This window comes from Phaseolus vulgaris, chromosome 4 (genome assembly GCF_051622355.1).
Source record: "Phaseolus vulgaris cultivar YP4 chromosome 4, ASM5162235v1, whole genome shotgun sequence".
NCBI classification, from domain to species: Eukaryota; Viridiplantae; Streptophyta; class Magnoliopsida; order Fabales; family Fabaceae; genus Phaseolus; species Phaseolus vulgaris.
The window spans coordinates 24,448,237-24,466,525 of NC_143501.1; the positions used below are offsets into that span (position 1 = coordinate 24,448,237).

At 32.0% G+C, this 18,289-nt stretch overlaps 1 protein-coding gene across 7 annotated transcripts; it reads right to left on the reverse strand.

Annotated features, from left to right (window-relative positions):
- Window positions 1–112: 112 nt before the first annotated feature.
- Window positions 113–17,238, reverse strand: LOC137837472 (type IV inositol polyphosphate 5-phosphatase 3). Of its 7 annotated transcripts, none has more exons than XM_068646459.2 (12): window positions 17,054–17,238; window positions 11,121–11,158; window positions 10,831–10,948; window positions 10,377–10,445; window positions 10,001–10,073; window positions 9,755–9,859; window positions 8,638–9,481; window positions 7,863–8,047; window positions 6,879–6,987; window positions 6,560–6,699; window positions 3,231–3,458; window positions 113–447 (listed from the first exon to the last, which is right to left on the reverse strand). In XM_068646459.2, exons 2-11 carry the CDS (start codon window positions 11,154–11,156, stop codon window positions 3,239–3,241), a joined length of 1,899 nt encoding a protein of 632 aa, XP_068502560.1. In that variant the 5' UTR covers window positions 11,157–11,158; window positions 17,054–17,238; the 3' UTR covers window positions 113–447; window positions 3,231–3,238. The 7 variants fall into 7 exon arrangements, with proteins under 7 accessions (XP_068502560.1, XP_068502557.1, XP_068502559.1 ...); XM_068646456.2 differs by having other exon boundaries at window positions 10,831–10,993; XM_068646458.2 differs by lacking the exon at window positions 17,054–17,238 and having other exon boundaries at window positions 11,121–11,725.
- Window positions 17,239–18,289: the final 1,051 nt, after the last annotated feature.

The following is an 18,289-nucleotide window of genomic DNA, read 5'->3' on the forward strand; positions in this document are numbered from 1 at the left end:
TTTATTTTTTAAGTCATTCATATAAAATGAAAAAATACTCCATTATACTAATAAAATAAGATATATTAAATAACAATAAAATCAGACAAAATTTGTGTGCACCAAAAAGCTGTTATAATGATAAATTCCTTTTATATATAAGTATAGATATATGAACATTTCCTCTTCCACTTAGAGATCATATACATACAATGCACACCTCAAACACATAATGTACATATACAGGATATTCTTAATCAAACGACTAGCTCTAAATTTTATTGGTAAGATTCCTAAAAGATAAAATAAATTTACAAACATTTCCATAAAAAAAGATTGAAAAGAAACAAAAAATGAATGAATCTAATATCTAGTAGTGGCAATGTGAGAGTTAGAAGTTGCAGCAGCTATAACAGATTCTCCCTGAAATTCTGCAAGTTATTCTCCTTTACAACTCGTGAAATATCCCTGCAACAGAAGGAAGAACAGGATTTTTACATCTATATCACGAGCATGTTTTCAGAGAAGTTCAAGAATAATATTGAGATCAAGACAAGTAATAGCTGATGCAATCCCAATATAGAAACTGAGTTGGTTATAAAAGTCATAGTAGTCAAAATATATATGAAATGAGGTATTGACAAAATTTGTGGACCCTTTTGAAAATTTTGGAATGATTCTTGGACCCATGTAATGTTTTGTTTAAGATTGTCCTTGTTAATTAACATTGTTCATAGACCTGTTGCAGAAATATGTTGACAGGAGGAAACAAAATCAAAGCCTTTGAATGATTGGAACTCAATTTCTAGTAATTTTATAACCAAGCTTACACCAGGTTTAATTAGTAAATTTTTTTAGGATTGTACTCCAACCAATATTAAAGTGCAATAAACAAATGAATCCAGGGAACAAAAAAAATGTTAAATGACAAGACTTTGAGAAATTGGTAGCCAAGAGTAATTATAGGCTTCATTTATCTCATTTTTCTTGATGAATATTGATCCGGTCGGTCATCGGTAGTCGATGACGTCAGCAGCAGATAACCACGTGGACCACTCGCAGGGTGACACGTGGATCAGGTGGCAGAGAAATCAGGGAGGAGATCACCCAGAACGGTGATCGGTGGTCAGTAACCGAGTGACCACCGACAGATCAGTTCCAAGATAAACACCTGGGGGGAGAACGCAAGAAGCAATAGAGCACCGATCAGTCATCGGGTGCATGGTCATCGGGGTTTTGTGTTACACGCAGTTAAACTGGGACTGAGATTCCCAGCGAGAGCGTTACGCATGGACCTCGCATGATCATATCTCAGAGAAAGAGGAGCTGCTCGCCGGTAGAATCGTGCACGAGAGTGGCCTGAGGGAGTTAGTAAACCGGTCAGTGACTGGTGACTCTCTTAACCCATTACGTTAATGACATCGTGAAGGGGAAATCGTTTATGCAGAGAGCAATGCTTGGTGAGTGTGCCTAGTCCAGCCACACCTGGCGTTCTCCTGGGAGTGTGCGATTCACCCAGATGGAAGAAACGCGCTAAGTTACTCCGCAAGGGAATAACTTAGGCGCACAAAGAGATGCGCTAGAGCCCTTCAGGTAGTGGCACGTGTACGGTTAGATGTGAGTTGCATGCCTCCACGTGTCACCATCTGAGAGAGGCGCGGCCAAGATAAAAGTGCACTCCGCGTCGTGAAAGGTACACACCCACGTTTTTACTCATTTTGGTACGTTTTCGCACAATAGCGTAACAGAATTTTGACACACGCAGAGGATAGCGTAACAGAATTCTGTTAGGCACAGACACAGAGAGAGAGAAAAAAGAGAATCAGAGAGAGATTCAGGGACATTTTTTGTTGGTGGTTCTGTGACCTAACTTGAGCGTCGGAGTGCAAACGGCCGCTAGAGGCGCCGTCTGTGTGTTTTGCAGGTTGCGTTTGAAGTTCCCGGAGAAGGTTCTAAGAGCATTCTTGCGAATAGCACAGTTGCATAGGCGGGGTAAGGAAGCGACAAAGCAATTCCTCCACGCTTGAGTTGGCGACAGGATCAAATATTAATGAATTGTTTAGACACTTTCTAACATCTTAAGTGGTAAAATCCACCTAATTATTGTCATTGTTGTTCTGCTGGATGAACATGAGCTCAAAAGAGAAAAAGCAACAAGAAAAACATGGGTTTCTACTTCCAAGACCAGTTATGCATTATTATGTACGGCCATGCTCAAACCAGTAACCCACTTTGGGAAAGATGTACAGTCATGCATAATTTACACATGGCTGTGCAAGGATGTTAGCATTCTGCAACAGTAAAGAAACATCATGCTTATTATTAAGAAGTGGACTTTAAGCCTAACTCAACCTCATAAAACCGACTTATGAGGTGAGGTTTGCACCCACTTATATATAATGAATTGTCTCAATCTCTAGTGGATGTGAGATCTCCAACACACTCCTCACGTCGAGAGTGACAGCTCGTGCGTGGGATAACATATGATGAGTGGTCCGATAATGGGTAGCCTGATAAACCCAACAAAAACTCGCTATGATAGACTCGAAAATGGCTCTGATACCATATTAAAAAGTGAACTTTAAGCCTAACTCAACCTCGTAAAACCGGCTTATGAGGTGATGCACCCACTAATGAATTGTCTCAATCTCTATTGGATGTGGGATCTCCAACACTTATGATTGGTAATGTACTACGACTATACATACTCTACAAACCCCTACCATATATGGGCACATGGCTCAAAGAATGGTCATGCATGCTTCCACAAACAAGAGTTAACCATTATTTTCAGATTTCATCTCAAAATCAATTGGCATGAAGTGAAGTTACTCAATAAAGATATAAACAACATCCTGAGAATTGAAACAACTGATGTAGAACTTTCCAACAATTATAAAAAGAAAGGAAGAGTGAGAAGGGCATCTTTTTCTTTGCTTTGTTTCAATTTGTTTTTCTGCAGAGTGAATGATAAACCCGTTTCAAAATAGGATTCTTAGACTGGTAGAATTATTTGGTTTGGGAACAACGCTAGTCTTTAAGATACTATATCTGCACTTTAGATCCATGTTACATTGCCCAAGGTATAGTCTAACTAAAGTTGATTTTTACAAGGGTTATGATTCTCAACTTAGTTCACTATACCTAACTGAAGTTATTTTTGCAAGGGTTATGATTCTCATCAAGAGTGAGGGGGTTGAATTCGATGCAAATTATTCATTTGAAAATTCATGACACAAAAAGCAATTCACCTGTCCAGTTAAGCAGCTAAGTTCCAATTACTCAAATTTGTTATGACTTGTTCATTTTGTATCTCTGCATCAGTAAAAGTTAGAGCTCGCTGTAGTTTCCTAGGAGAGAATGCCTCAACCTCAACCATATATGTGGCTGTCACAGGTCTGTGATCGGACAGTTTGAGCTCTGCCCTTCTGTAAGTCAACAACTTCATCCCTTTGCCATATGAAAGAATACGATCACACCTGAAAGGTGATTACAAAGAAGCAAAATTCATCATTGGAAAGACGTGTATCAGATACGACTTGTTCATAAACAATGAAATTAGGTGTAAGGACATAATGAAGTCAAAACATTTGACCCCACATCATAAATAGTATATGAGATTTAGTAAGACCCATGCATAATCCAAGTCGCTGTGCAGATATTTGTTTAAACTTGTGATTGGCACAATTATAGTAAAATAGTAGTTCATGCTGAAACTAAAAACTGAATAGAATTGCAAGTCAAACAAAGTAAACAACCATTCTGTTAGGAACCAAGAATTATAAAGAGAAGAAAAGAAAGGTTTTTATTGAATAGAAAGAAAAGAACAAGAAATAGGAGATCACTCCCTTCTTCAAGGGTTTCCCTTCACAAAGAGCTAAAGCTCAATCTACAAAAATATTACACACTCCCCCTTCCCCTCTCCTTCTTATTTATATCTAACTAGCAAAACAAATAACTAACTAATGACTATTCTAATTCTAACTAACTCCTCCTCTATGTGTAACCTAACAGTACACTCTTCCAAAAAAACAACCTTGTCCTCAAGGTTGAAACAGTGGAACCTTGTCTCCGTGGCTCATCTTCAACACCACAATCTCTACGCTTCCTGAAAGTATTGTGATATTGTCTATCATAGGGAGAGAACCCATTGGCTACTGCATGCAAATTCAGGTCTGGAAGCTTAGGTGGTGGTGGGAATGAGAGGGGGTTTTGTATAAAAGTCTCTGCACCCAGTAAGTTGAAATTCCTGAAATTCCAAGATTCTGATGTCATTGATGTTCTAGCCACCTTCATTATCAAATCTTGATCCCACAATGATTTCTTATGCATATGAAGTAAATCTGAATTTGGGAAGATGCGGCATCTCCACCTTCAACTTTCTTACTAGTTAGCTCTATAATTGGCCTATCAAGAAAAAGATCATTACAACACATAATCTTCACTTTCTTTATTGAAGCATCCCCTTTTGCCCTTATCATTTCAGTTTCTCTTGCAAATCTCACTTCATTGTTGGTTTTTTCTTCGCTGCAGAGGGTGTGATTCTTCATATCTGAACATTCTCCCACATCTTGGGTCTTCTTCTCTTCATCATTAACAAATTTCTCTCCTCCCTCTGACATTCTGTCCCTTTTCTTGATGTCCCACAGCAATTCTTTAATTTCTTTCAAGTCCAGAAGATTGGTGTCTGTTCTAACATATTTCTCTCCCCCTCAGACATTATGTCCCCTTTCTTGATGTCCCGCATCATTTCTTTCAAGTCCAGCATGCTTTCCTTCAACCCCACAATTTCCGCTCTCATTTCCGAATTCCATCTTCCCTGTTCGCTGATGAACTTCTCTACTGCCGCCATTATTTGTTCCATCTTGTCTTCCTCCCTTTCAGTTTTTCAGATCCGGCAGGTCAGACCAATTTGTTAGGAACCAAGAATTATAAAGAGAAGAAAAGAAAGGTTTTTATTGAATAGAAAGAAAAGAACAAGAAACAGGAGAGCACTCTCTCCTTCAAGGGTTTCCCCCTCACAAAGAGCTAAAGCTCAATCTACAAAAATATTACACACTCCCCTCCCCCTCTCCTTCTTTCTTATTTATATCTAACTAGCAAAACAAATAACTAACTAATGACTATTCTAATTCTAACTAACTCCTCCTCTATGTGTAACCTAACAATACACTCTTCCAAAAAACAACCTTGGCAACGATCAAATAACAAAAATCTCTAATCATTTGGTGCCTGATACATAAGTATAAGGCCATATGTGTAATGATCAAGCTAGAATATTTTCACTGCATAAAAAATGGATAGAACTAGAGGGATCATTATTGTACCATCCTAGGCTGAGACCCCCCTCGGCCACAGTTAAACCTCAATTAAACATAGGATAAAGAGGAGGATTAGAGGCAAAATTTTGCAAGTTGTCAGAGGATTAACCGGGAAAAACTGTGCCCAGGAACAAGAAGGCCCAATTCGTCCCTGTATAGGTTGACCCACACCATGACAAGGTACGCATTTATTGACCCTATAACTAGGTTGACCCACACTATGACAAGGTACGTATTTATTGAGCATTAATTACATAAAACCACCCAATACCGAAAAACTAACTTGAGGACCTTTTGCAGGTACCTGTCCAATATTCCCAACCAAAGACCGAGACCACAACAGGAGAACGACACCTTCCCGGCCCAAGCATGAACAATTATCATTATTTTAAAACATTGCTATGGTGATGCTAGGTACTTACACAAAACACTCATCTATACCGTGAGGATCTCCTACATCAATTAAGTTCAGAAGTACTTCCAATGAGACACCATTCAGAATTCTATATTCTGAACTCACTAGATATTTGGCATAAATTCCCTTGTATAAATTTCAGAGGTCTCGTACACAACTAATAATCCAGTCCAAATGATCCTTCCAATTATAGGGAAAAGAAAAAAGAAAAGAATGGGAACGAAAGCATTCATGGAACAAAAGATCAAAATTATGGTAGGGAACACTTGAGAAACAATTATGTTACAAAGTGTTAGAATATCTAAGAAAGATCTTATAATATCACTATTGCATCTTAAGAATAAAATGAATCTTAGGGTGTCTTTGACGAATATTAAGGGACAACACATGTAGAACAAAACAGTACAAGTAGCTGAGTCACAACAAAAACTTTGTTCTCTTTATTGTTTGGTAGTTAATGCTCAACATAACCGCTTTGAATGCTGTTTGATTGATGCGAATAAGTACTAAAAAGGTAAAAAAAAATTAGTGTAAAAAAAATTGATCAAAGAACCTTGGGAGTTGACAAGTTTGAGGTCCTGTCTCTTACAAGGAAAACTCGAGTCATTTGACTTGTTTCTTACACCACATAACTGATCTAAAACACCTCATTTTTTTTATTTTTATGTGCATTTGCAAAGCAGATATGGTACAATCAAGAATAAACATGACACAAAATGATTATTATTACTACTATTATTATATATTCCTAAGAAATTTGAAAACAATGGTTTTTTTAATAGATAAATAATTGTAAAGCCACAAGATTAGCAAACATGGAAGCTGAATCTCAATAAATGCATACCATGCCGGTGAGCGCTTTCCAACCTTGGGATCCTCTCCATAGTATTTATCTGAATTAACCTCATACTTGTAAGTTGGTGGAAAGTTTAATATGCCTTCTGACCATCCTCCAAACACACCGTTCTTGAGTTCTCGCATGAGCTGTGATAATATGATATCAATTTACTTTATTAAACAGTTAGATAATTTGACAAAAGAAACCCTCTTTAAGTTGGCTTAAACCCAATCAGGTTGGAGATCATGACATTTGACCTTAATTAATTGGACTCCAAAAAATGTTCTTGCCCACAAAATACAAAATGTAGGAGTTGCTATAATACCTGGTCTTTCTCTACCAATTTTGACCACTGCTTTTTCGAAATAAGAGCTTTTGTTTCCACATTTGATAAGTTGATACGATAATTCAGATCACCCAACCAAATTATCCTTCTGCAGATAAATTGAATTTATTAAGCAATTATAAACCACAACATTTAAAGAAAAAATTACTACCGTGACTTAACAGAAACAGAAGCTAAAAATGCTTTAACCAAGTGAATAGAACATGAGTGGTCTAATAATAATAAGCACCCAAACATGGAGAACCCTCCATTAAAAGCTAGTTGTCAAGGGGGGACAACGCAGTCACTTAAGTACTCCATCATGCATCTCATACTACTCAATATGGAACATGGGAACCCCATAATACTCAAGGCCTTATCATGGTTAAACAACCTTTACAAAAGGGCTTTCAATTCTTTCCAGACATGTTAAACACACAAAATGCTTGACTGCAACTTAGTGTGTCCAGTTTTCCAGTAGGAAAATCTCAAACCATGGTTTGGGGTTCCAAATTGAAAAATTTAACCAAAGAAGAAGTCAACTAATTAGTCCCACATGTGTAAAATTAGACAAAATCGCAAATGCCCTCTAGCTGTAAGATAACTCTTATAATTTTCTTCTTCATTTCTTTATACACATCTTTCCTTCCTGATATTTATAACCTATACATTTGAAATACAAACCAAAATATACATAGTACAGAATACATGTGGGTGGCGGAAGTGTGAAAGGTCTGTATGTGTTCAAGTGCATAATTTAGCAGATTTGTTCATGTTCAAACTATCAATTATATTATAAATATAGGTTATATGTACAGGAAGCCTAGATGAAGTTAATGCACCCATTATTTTGATACGACAGACCACAACCAGATGATTCGTTAATATTTTCCTTGCACAAGTAAAACATACAAGGTGGAAAAATGTACAACAGCTCTAACAACAAAGTAAATAACAATTAGTTTTGTCAAAGATTGCACTCACTCATGAGCAAGGATTCTTTTGGGAAGCCCTATATAAGAAAGTGAGTGGAATTGGGTCCTACGAAGTATTTCATGAACATCAGCATTCCTTTTAAGTTCATCTCCTTCTTTTTCACCTGATGTAAGGTGGGTACATATGAAACAAAAAAGCGTCTGATGTATGGACATACTGATAGATATTGATCCCTGGAAAATTGGAAAAAAATTATAATCTGATGCAAATTAATCAGATGGTCACTCTACATAACATTAAATATCACCAATAGAACAATCACTGCATAATATTGTTCAAAGTTATGAAGCTATAGAGGTTTTGAAGGGGCTATTTCCTCCTTTTCTAGAACTTTAATCAACATATTGATTAATTCAAAGATAAATAGGAGATTGACTTTGTGTATATCATGACTAAAAAAGACACGAAGATGGGCCAGATTTGTAATAACTTGTGAGATAAAAATCATACAGAATAAGAGAAACAGAAACATGATAACACGATCAGCAAGCAAAAGGACAGAAAGGGAGAAGGAACAGGATAAAATAACATGCACAAAGTTTGATCTTATGTGGAACTATGAAACAGAATAGAGTATTTCAGTCCTTGATAGATAGCAAGCAAATATAAGAACTTAATATCATTAGGATAATACAAGAAAATGTATAATACACGAAAAGCGAAAAATAAAGCCGAATTATCATATGATAATATGAAACTATAAGGACTAAAAAATATCCAATTTCAAGCGGTGGACAAAAAATATTGAAGAAAGGGTATAGACCTTGTTACCAATGTAGCCCATAAGACCAACACCAACAGTTGAAACCTTTAAATTTTGAATATGTTTACGCAAGCTCCGACGAACCCATACAGTGATGAATATCCCAACCATTTGCTTGCTAACAATCCTTACATATGAAGATCTTCTTTTTCGCTTTATCAAAGCTTCAAGGTCAATTTCAGGAAACAATACTGTCCCTGGAATTTCATCCATAATTGACTTGAAAGAGTTATATGTTTTGAACGACTTAGATGATTTAAAGGATTTCAATGATTTAAAAGAAGTTGGTCTATCCAAAACTCTCTGAGATAGCAGATGCAGTGGAGGCTCTGGCCAGCTCAAACCAATCCTTTCAGACCCACTAAGCATTCGGCTTAGTTTAGTGGCCTGTTGGGAAAATGATGTGTCCATGTTTTCCGACAAACCCTGATGCCTATCAAACATCTTTGGAAAAGAAAACTGTCTCTGTAAATCAGTTTTAACTGGCAAACTGGAGTTTACAATATCAGTAGCAGCAGAAGCTAATAAATTTGTACTCTCACTTTCACCCATGATTGTTCCATCGGCACCTTCATCATAAAAATTGTTGTCTTCATCCAAAGGATGCACTTCCTCACCAATGTCACTATCACTTTCAAGTAATATTTCTTCTTCTATATCAGGAACATCATCTGATGGCTTAAACTTTGATGGAGAGGGAGGGTCACTAAAGGACTTTATCTTTGGTATTTCAGGTCGAACTCTATTCAGTGTTTCTCGAATAATATTCTCCCATTTTGTAACAGGACGAGTATCTTCAGCACCAAAAACATTACCAGGGTTTAAGGGTACAATCTCTTGAAGACTGCAAGTGTGAAGATTTATTTTAGAAAAACAAATAGAAGCAATTAAGTAGAAAGTATTCTAAAAGTTATTACAAAATGGCATAAGATATACTCAGGAGTACACACAATATTGGAATTGGAGAAAAGAGAAACTTATGTTTAAGACTCACCAAAAATTCCTTAGAAAATATACCCAGACCAGCTTAACACGGAATAAGTAACAGTATTTGACGTGACACCCATCATTATGTACTTCAAGAAGTATTTTCAGTAACAATCGGTGAAGAACTTACCCAAGTACATAGATGTCAGCTGGTTCATTGACACCAAGCCAATCATCAATATCAAGGTCATCAGGTGGAAGTTTTCCTCCAACATTCCATGTTCCAACACATATCCTAGGATGTAAATATACACCAGAATTCAGATATAAGTGGCTTCACCAATAACACCAAATAAATTGTGTTTTTTACACTTTCAAACAATTGCACCTATTGTGCATTTTTGCTTGCCAAATAAACATGAGAATAGTTTCTCACTTCAACTCCTTTTTGTTTATATACTGAGATCTAAAAGTTGATGACTTTTGCCTCCTTAACTTTGGAAGAAATTCTGCAATATAATAGAAAAAAATTAGACTAATGCAATGGGCAATAAAGAAATGCAATATACTGAACATTCACGGAAGAGGTGAAAAATCAGAAACTACTAAAATTAGAAATTACAACTGGATGTTGAAGGAGCTACTGATTACTATGGCATGCTACAAATTTTTAGTGAAACGTAGCTTTAGCAAAAGGAGGAAGAAAGTCTTCACAACAAGGATAATTTTATCAGCCAAAAGAGTGTTGGAAAAAAAAATATTTGCAATTCACAAAGGATATATAAGAGCTTCTTGTACACACACAAAATCACCTGTAGATTCAGCAGGAGTTTCATCTTCATCACCTCTGTTGTCTGCAAACCGCGACTGTCTTCCCCACTCTACATAATACACCAAACTCAAAGTGAGACTTCAACAGCCAAAAGACAGAGAGAGAGAGATCATCAAACACGACCGCTAACACTCTGAAACAACACAAAATTCAGACTTCTTCCCCACTCTACATGACACACCAAACTCAAAGTGAGACTTCAACGATCAAAAGACAATAAAATCATCAAACACTGCCAACAACACCCAGAAAAAAACCTCAATTCAGACATTTTTCTAGATTATTCGACAATGAACACACCAACCCCATTGATCGCAATGTTCAACTTTCTTGATTCTAATTAAATCAACAAAATCCACAATAACCACCACCCCAACATCCAGAAAAACACACACACTCAAAATGGCAACAAAATCAATGTTTCAGAAACTCACCTTCGTTGTCTGAACCACTTTCAGAATCATCTTCATCGTCATCAGGGTCAGCACTGTAATCAGACTCATAACTCCCCATGTTAAGCCACTTACGCATGACTACCTTTGCCCAGAAGAGCTGTATGCAGGACCAACCGAAACAACATATTTCAGCCCAAGTCCTCTGCAATTTGCCTCAGTTTCCCAAAATCAAGAAAACCCAACAACACCAACAACCACAACCACCACACACACAAAACAAAGAAATCATCACAAGGGAGAGAGCGAGAGAAAGGGGGGAAAAACCGTACCTGTTGGTGGTGTGGTGACCTATGATGATGCTTCATCACTGTTGAAAATGGGTACCGGAATATAATTAACCAGAATAAGAAAAATGAAGATGGGTAAGAGAGAAGATTGTTGAGTTGTGCCTATACACATCATACACAGTTATGTAACAAAGGAAATGCAGTTGGAGCTGAAAAAAAAGTGCTCCTTTTTTGCTGAAAGATTATGGGGCCTTGATTCTACAATTTAGTTGGGTTAATCAGAGAATTTTTCGGGGTTTGTAGGAGAAAGATTACAATTTACAACTTCCATCAAATAAATAAACAAAAGGGCTATGGAGTTTAAAAATAATTTTTAGCAAAAACATGGGAATCAACAACATTTGACATGGTTTTATAAGACGGCAACTACTGGTCCATAATAATCCGAAGTCACCATGGACGGTTACATTAATCAATATTCATCATTGGACATTATACTTCTACAACAACAAAATTCTTTTATCTTTTTATACTGTTATGTTTATTTATTCATTTTACATCAGTGTCATGTCTCAATACTTAGTCCTAAATTAATCAGAATAGAGAGAAAGAAAGTAAAGTGTAAACAACTAATGTTCAAAATGATTGGATCCAAGTTCAGCACATCAGCACATTAATCACTTTATTTAACCTGTTATGCAATTACATTCAAAGATTATTTTTTTACCTATCATTTTTATATTTGCACTTGTAGCAATCGAAAAGTCTAACATAAACCACCATAGTATTTCTAGGAAATAATGTTTAGATACAAAATTGAGTCAGAGGAAAAAAATGTATATAAGAATAGTAAATTTAAATATCTTGTTTTCCTCAAATTTAAAAATAATTTGTAGCTTTTTTATTTGAAAATAGTTATTTTTTTATGGCTATTTTGTAATATTTTTAGTCCATTATAAGGATTGAAAATAGGTTATTTCTAAATTAGTAAACTTGTGGTGGTAAACACTCTCAACCAATATGTTTTTTTTAATCCAAATAGAGGGAAGAAAAAGGCACCCTCAAAGCTTAACTTTATTTATTCATTATATGTTTATTTTTCATTTATTTACATTTTGTGATGACATATAAGTGACGTGTGTGTGTAGAAGAGAAGCAACAAATTAGTATTGTTTTAAACTCTGCTAAAATATAGTCTCTAATATTTGTCCTTTTTACGAGTTCTAATTAAGTTCTGTGTTTGCATAGATGCATCAAAACACCACTAACATTAACAAAGGTTATTACAATATAAGAACAAAACAAATAATGGGGATCTGGACAGTGTTAAACCCATACTTTCAGCATCATTCTAGTACTAAAACAAAACAATTACATTAAAAAAAATGTGAGAATTACACTATGTGTGCAAGTAGCACCTAGGCTCACTACTATTGGTTCCCATTTTAAAGTATATATATAAAACTATCATCTTTTCAAAAGTAATAAGCACAAAATCAGCTTCAACAAAAGGCAAATTAGTAATATAATGAATAGGCTCAAGGGAGAAGAAAGAACAAACAATGCATTACTAAATTGCTTTTAGAATCTAATTGGTTAGACACAAGTATGCAAAGGAGAAGTGGTATAAAATCATTATTTTTTTATTATATTAAATATTTCTTTTCCATTTTACATTAACTGATAATTATTTCTCTTTTATTTTTATTCCATTTTATTTTCATTTTATAGTGACATGTAGACTAAAAATGTTTATTGCAAATTTATATAAAAATATTTAACAAAATTGTTAGCTACAATGATTATACATTTAAATGATAACAATTTCGCATTGGTAATAAATCATCAAAACTAATCTTTATAGTATAAATTAAAAACTTATTATAATGATTTATTAATGAATGAAACTATATAGTGGGTGTATGGATATTCTAGTTGAATAATTAAATAATTTATTTTTAAATTTGAATAAACAATTTTTAAGGTTAATTTATTAATCAAGTTGCAATATTGGCAAACTTTTACATTTTAGATTGATCAAAATATATGACTTTATGATATTAGGATCATCATTTTACAATCCAATTTTTTCTCAACTAGCCCATAACACAATAATGATATTTGCAATTAAAAAAATATTTGATCATTAAAATATAACATGAAAAGTTTGATGAAATTTATTATCATCATGATTAAATCTGTCTTTAGTATCTCATTCATTAGTTCTTCATATCTAATATTTTTGACAAATATCATATAATTGCCGACAAAACATATGATATATTCAATCTATGCATGATTAAATCTCAAAAGGTGGCACTGAATTAAACCACCAACAGAGATGCATGCATGTGATTATGTGAATGTTTGTTCTTCACAATCATTGCCACAAAAGCAATTTTGTTTAACAAAGCTAAACAAATTTAGTTTCATAGGCTCATAAATCATGAAATGAAAGCTCTCTATGCCTTTTGGCATAGATAGTTAGAATATGTGAAAAAAAATAACAAAACTGCGCATGAATGAAATAAAACACGTATATACAAAAACAGAGATTTAATTTAAAAAATGTGTTGGTAATATTATGTAAATTCAAAACATATATGGGGCACGATTATTATGCATTTGAGTTTTGATTCAGATCATTTGTAAAGAAATAAAAATAAAACACACTAATCATTAAAGAATAATGGTTGAAAAAAGTAATCTATTTGAATTAAAATTTAATTGGGTGAAAAGCAACATTTGATTATTAATTTATTAGGGTGACTATTTTGTATAAATATGCAATTAAATCCTTATCTATACTTCATTTACTATTCATAATGTTTTAATACTCCTAAATAAGCTACCTATAATTAAAATTAAATGGCTCTAAAATTACATGGATATATATGATCAAATTTAACTTTATTATGCTATCATATAAATTAAAATTCAACTATAAAAACCATTTCACCATTCATGTTTGCATATTGCTTCAGCATATGATCTTTCTTTCTTCTTCTTTTTATTATATATATTTTTCAGTTTAATAATAATATCCCTCTACCAACAAATAAAAAAAATATAATCACCTCATAATAGATGATGAAAGAGGGCCAGAATATTCATTTTAATTTCTAAAGTAAAATATTATTACTATCTAACCGATAGACATTTATGTCATTTTTAAACCCTAAATTAAATATTATTTTAAAGAAAAAAATTATTAATATTTAAAATAACTTTTATTATTAATAAATAATTTATAAATTTATATTAATTTTGTTATAAATTTAAAAATTATTTATTAGTAATATCAACTATTTTAAATATTAAAAAAATTTAAGATATTACTTATATATATATATTATGAATTTATATGTGTAATATCTATCTCAAGAGATGTTTCCGGGTAGATGTTTTTTTCCATACAGGAGTTAGAACCCTAATTTTGAAACCCTGATCACTTATTTAACAAACAAAAATATCTATTCACACACCATTAGTACATATTCTAATACCTTTTTAATGGGTATGATACGAATTCCACCATCTACCATTTAAAAGAAGAGCATTATAATGTGTTTCTAGTTTCACAGCACATGCAGCATGGGGCCACTTAATGGAGGGTTTGTAGCAAGCCAACAACTCAGAAGCATGCATGATCATATAGATGATGGTTCACAGAATGTTTCTGATTGGAATGTAATGAATAGGGAACAATGTTAAGTGTGTTTCCATTAATTGTTTGTCACATCCATGGAATTTTCCAATTTCCCAACTGCCATAGGCATCTTCTTTTTCATCATCAAAAGTTTGGAAAAAGAATCAATTCATTATATTTTTTCCCAAAAGACATATTTCAAAAAGTGTTGAAAAAGTCTACCCAGAAATTTCATGTACATGTGGGTGAGATTTTGTTCCAAGATTTCCATTTCTTAATTTGATAGCATAGTTAATATGGTATGACATATAAAAGACATCTTTCTTAGGATATGGACCTTAAAGTTGATAAAGATCTAACATGTAGATACATACGATGGACCATTCAAGATATGGTCCTCGTTTGGTGTGAAGGAAAATTTTATTTGTTATGGTGTACCTAATTAATATAATATTATATAGACAAAAAAAATGATTATTTAATAATAATAATAATATACCCAACAAAGACTCTTGATGGGAAAGTTGATTTTTTCAATTGCTCCACCAGTGATGTGATATATCCATGATATTATAATGAATTAAAAGAAAAAAGTTATTATTTTTTTATGATTTTGAAAAAAAATTAGCATCGTTCTTTAACCAATTTAGTAAGATTCTATATTGGATCTTAATTACAATTTTAGGTCAATTTATTTATTTATTAAAGTTACATTACAAATGCATTAATAACCATTGTAGAAGTACATCTCACAATGAAAAAACTTAATTTCTACTTTGTACTTTTACCCACCAAACTAAAAGTAAAAAATAGGATTGGTAGTACACACACGCCATTTATTCACGTAATTAGGTTTAAATGTATTTTAATTTATTTTTTTGGTGTCAAAAAGTATTTTAATTTCTTAAGCATATTGGTGTACAAAAACTAAGAGTTCTTTTAAACCAGCAACATACAATACATATTTTTTTTAGAATAGTGATTAAAGTTTAAAACTAAAACTCTCAAATAATAAATTTCTAAGTTCCTCAACATAATCAGAATTTTTCCAATAAAATACATAGAGTGTTGATAAACACTACTAAAAATCTTTAAAATAAAATATAATTTTAAAATTTAAAAATAATTAGTTATTAATAAACTAAATATTATTTTAAAACTAAAAAATTTATCATACTTTTTATAAATTAATAAAAAAATTTAAATTAATTTTTAAATCTAAATTAATAACTAAAATCTGAATAACTAATTAAATATCAATTTAAAAATTATTTTATACATTTTTATTAATAATAAAATTATTTTAAATACTAATACTTTTTTTAATTTATAAAATAATATTTAGTTTAATTAATATAATAATTAATTACTTTTTTAAATTAATTTTTATTTAATAATTTTCGTCTATAGTTTTAGTTCATCCATAATAATTATGATGAAAACAGATTCTCTCTTTCTTTTGTAATTATGATCAAAACACATTCTCTCTTTCTTTTTCTTTTAAGGAATTCCCCTTTTCTAGTATTTTGTATTTCTCAATTTCCCCTAAACAAAAGGAAACTTCACAAAAAATATTTAAATTTCGATTGATGTAATTAAATGTTTAAGAGAGTATATTTTCTACTCCTTTTTATTAAATTTTTTAAAATATGTTAACATTAAATAAATCAAATTTCTCTATTAATAAAAATCAATTTATACATTTCTATTAAAAAAAATTCCATTTAAAAACCATTTAAGAAAGCAAGTTAAAACAATCGTATTTTCTTCCTCTCGCCTTATAATTATTAAGAAATTTATCCAAACAAAACAACCTTATTTTAGTTATTTTCTAAGTACTAACCCTATTATTTATAGCAACTTACCAACACTTGAATATATCTTTAATTTATATCTTTAAGTTTAAACTTATTTTTTAATATAATAACAAAATTTAGATTCATTTTTTTAATATGATCAAAATTTATGTGAATAAATACAAGTAAATTTATGATAACATCCACTATTATAGTAATATCCGTTATTAGATGATTATTGAAACATCATAAATATATAATCTAATATGAACTATATATACCCTTATACTTAAGATATATATAAACTATATATACCCTTAGACTTAAGATGGATTGAAGATTCTATATGTAAAGATAAGAATAATAAATAATTTACCGTAAAAAATAATCCTTACCTTACTACAAACAAGCAAGATAAATTAAGCTTAAAATTACCTCGTAACATAATTTACCTCCTAATATATCCTAATATCATACAATTAAATGAACAATGAAAATAAGGAAAGACAAAAAGAGGGAGAAAAACATACCTCTCAAGGTTGAATAATATTAAAAAAAACGTGTAAATATATACTAATATCCAAATATTTCTTCAGCTGTGTGAAGTGAAGCTTTCAAACGATGATGTAATATGGTGCTTATATTGTTGAAGCTAAGCATGAAATTGACACTTGCTCTTTCTTTCTAAACCTTTGTGTTGAAGAAATTGTTGATTGGTATTATACTATGACAACATGTATATATAGTGGGAAGAGGAGGCATCTTTCTCTATTTTTTATCTTAATTCTTTATCTGCCTCAACGTGTCCAGGCACGTGGCTTTCTGTGCTATGTGTCAAATAGGGTATGATTAATGTCAAAAATTACCAACTAAATAAATATATAAAGAAAGTAAACGGTGTGTGTGGATGTGTTGTAATTCACAAGGAAGAACTTTTGATTAAGACAAAAACATTTAATGAGGTTCTACTCATTTTTCAAGTGTTTTTTTTAAAACTTTTATACATACTTGTATATAATATATGGATATTTTAACCTATTAAGAATCATGTTTATGTTACACAAATTAACCTATTTTGTGACTTATTTATGTTGATTGTTTTTTTTTTTTTTACTTTTGTGATCCATTTGTGATGATAGGTTTTTGACTGGTCTATCGTAGTAGATGCACCGACCTATTTGAACTAATAATAGTTAAAGAATAGTGTTGATGGAGTTTTCTTGTTTTAGTAGATTATTGAATTTTGTGTCTTAGGGTGTGTTTGGATACATGTCAATCACTCTATGATAATGCGTTTCAGACAGTTAAACATGACAAAACAAGTTGATGAAAATGTTTGGGTTTTCATAGTAAAATCAAATTGAGTGTCTAATATCAATTAAAGGAGCATATACAAAATAAATAAATTCTAAAAGCTGAATTCTAACTATTTCTGTTCTAATGTATTTCTTTTCCTGGGAAATCATTTTATTACCACTGGTTTAAACACAAGCCGTTTGCACCTTTTATACTTAAAATCATAGTTGTAAAAAATATTTGCTTCAAAAAAATTTACAGCATTAAAAGTGATGTACTACTAATAGAGTTATGATTGATTCCTCGGTTAAAATATATTAAAAGTTTTAATTACTTAAAAATATATGTTGAAAATATTTAATATTTAAGATATTGAATTTTTTTTTATTTAATACCTTTTACTTTTATCTATTTAATTAACTATTTAACACGTGTTATGTATTTTTAACTTGTCTTTTTTTTTTGGTACT

What these genes read in the sequence shown, in the direction of transcription:
- LOC137837472 (XM_068646456.2), bottom strand. Translation starts at nt 11,156, where the DNA reads ATGAAGCATCATCATAGGTCACCACACCACCAACAG. An exon ending in ATAAACAAAAAGGAGTTGAA is followed by an intron (nt 9,860 to 10,000) that starts GTGAGAAACTAT and finishes TTTACATCCTAG; the next exon opens with GATATGTGTTGGAACATGGA. An exon ending in AATTGGTAGAGAAAGACCAG is followed by an intron (nt 6,700 to 6,878) that starts GTATTATAGCAA and finishes ATATTATCACAG; the next exon opens with CTCATGCGAGAACTCAAGAA.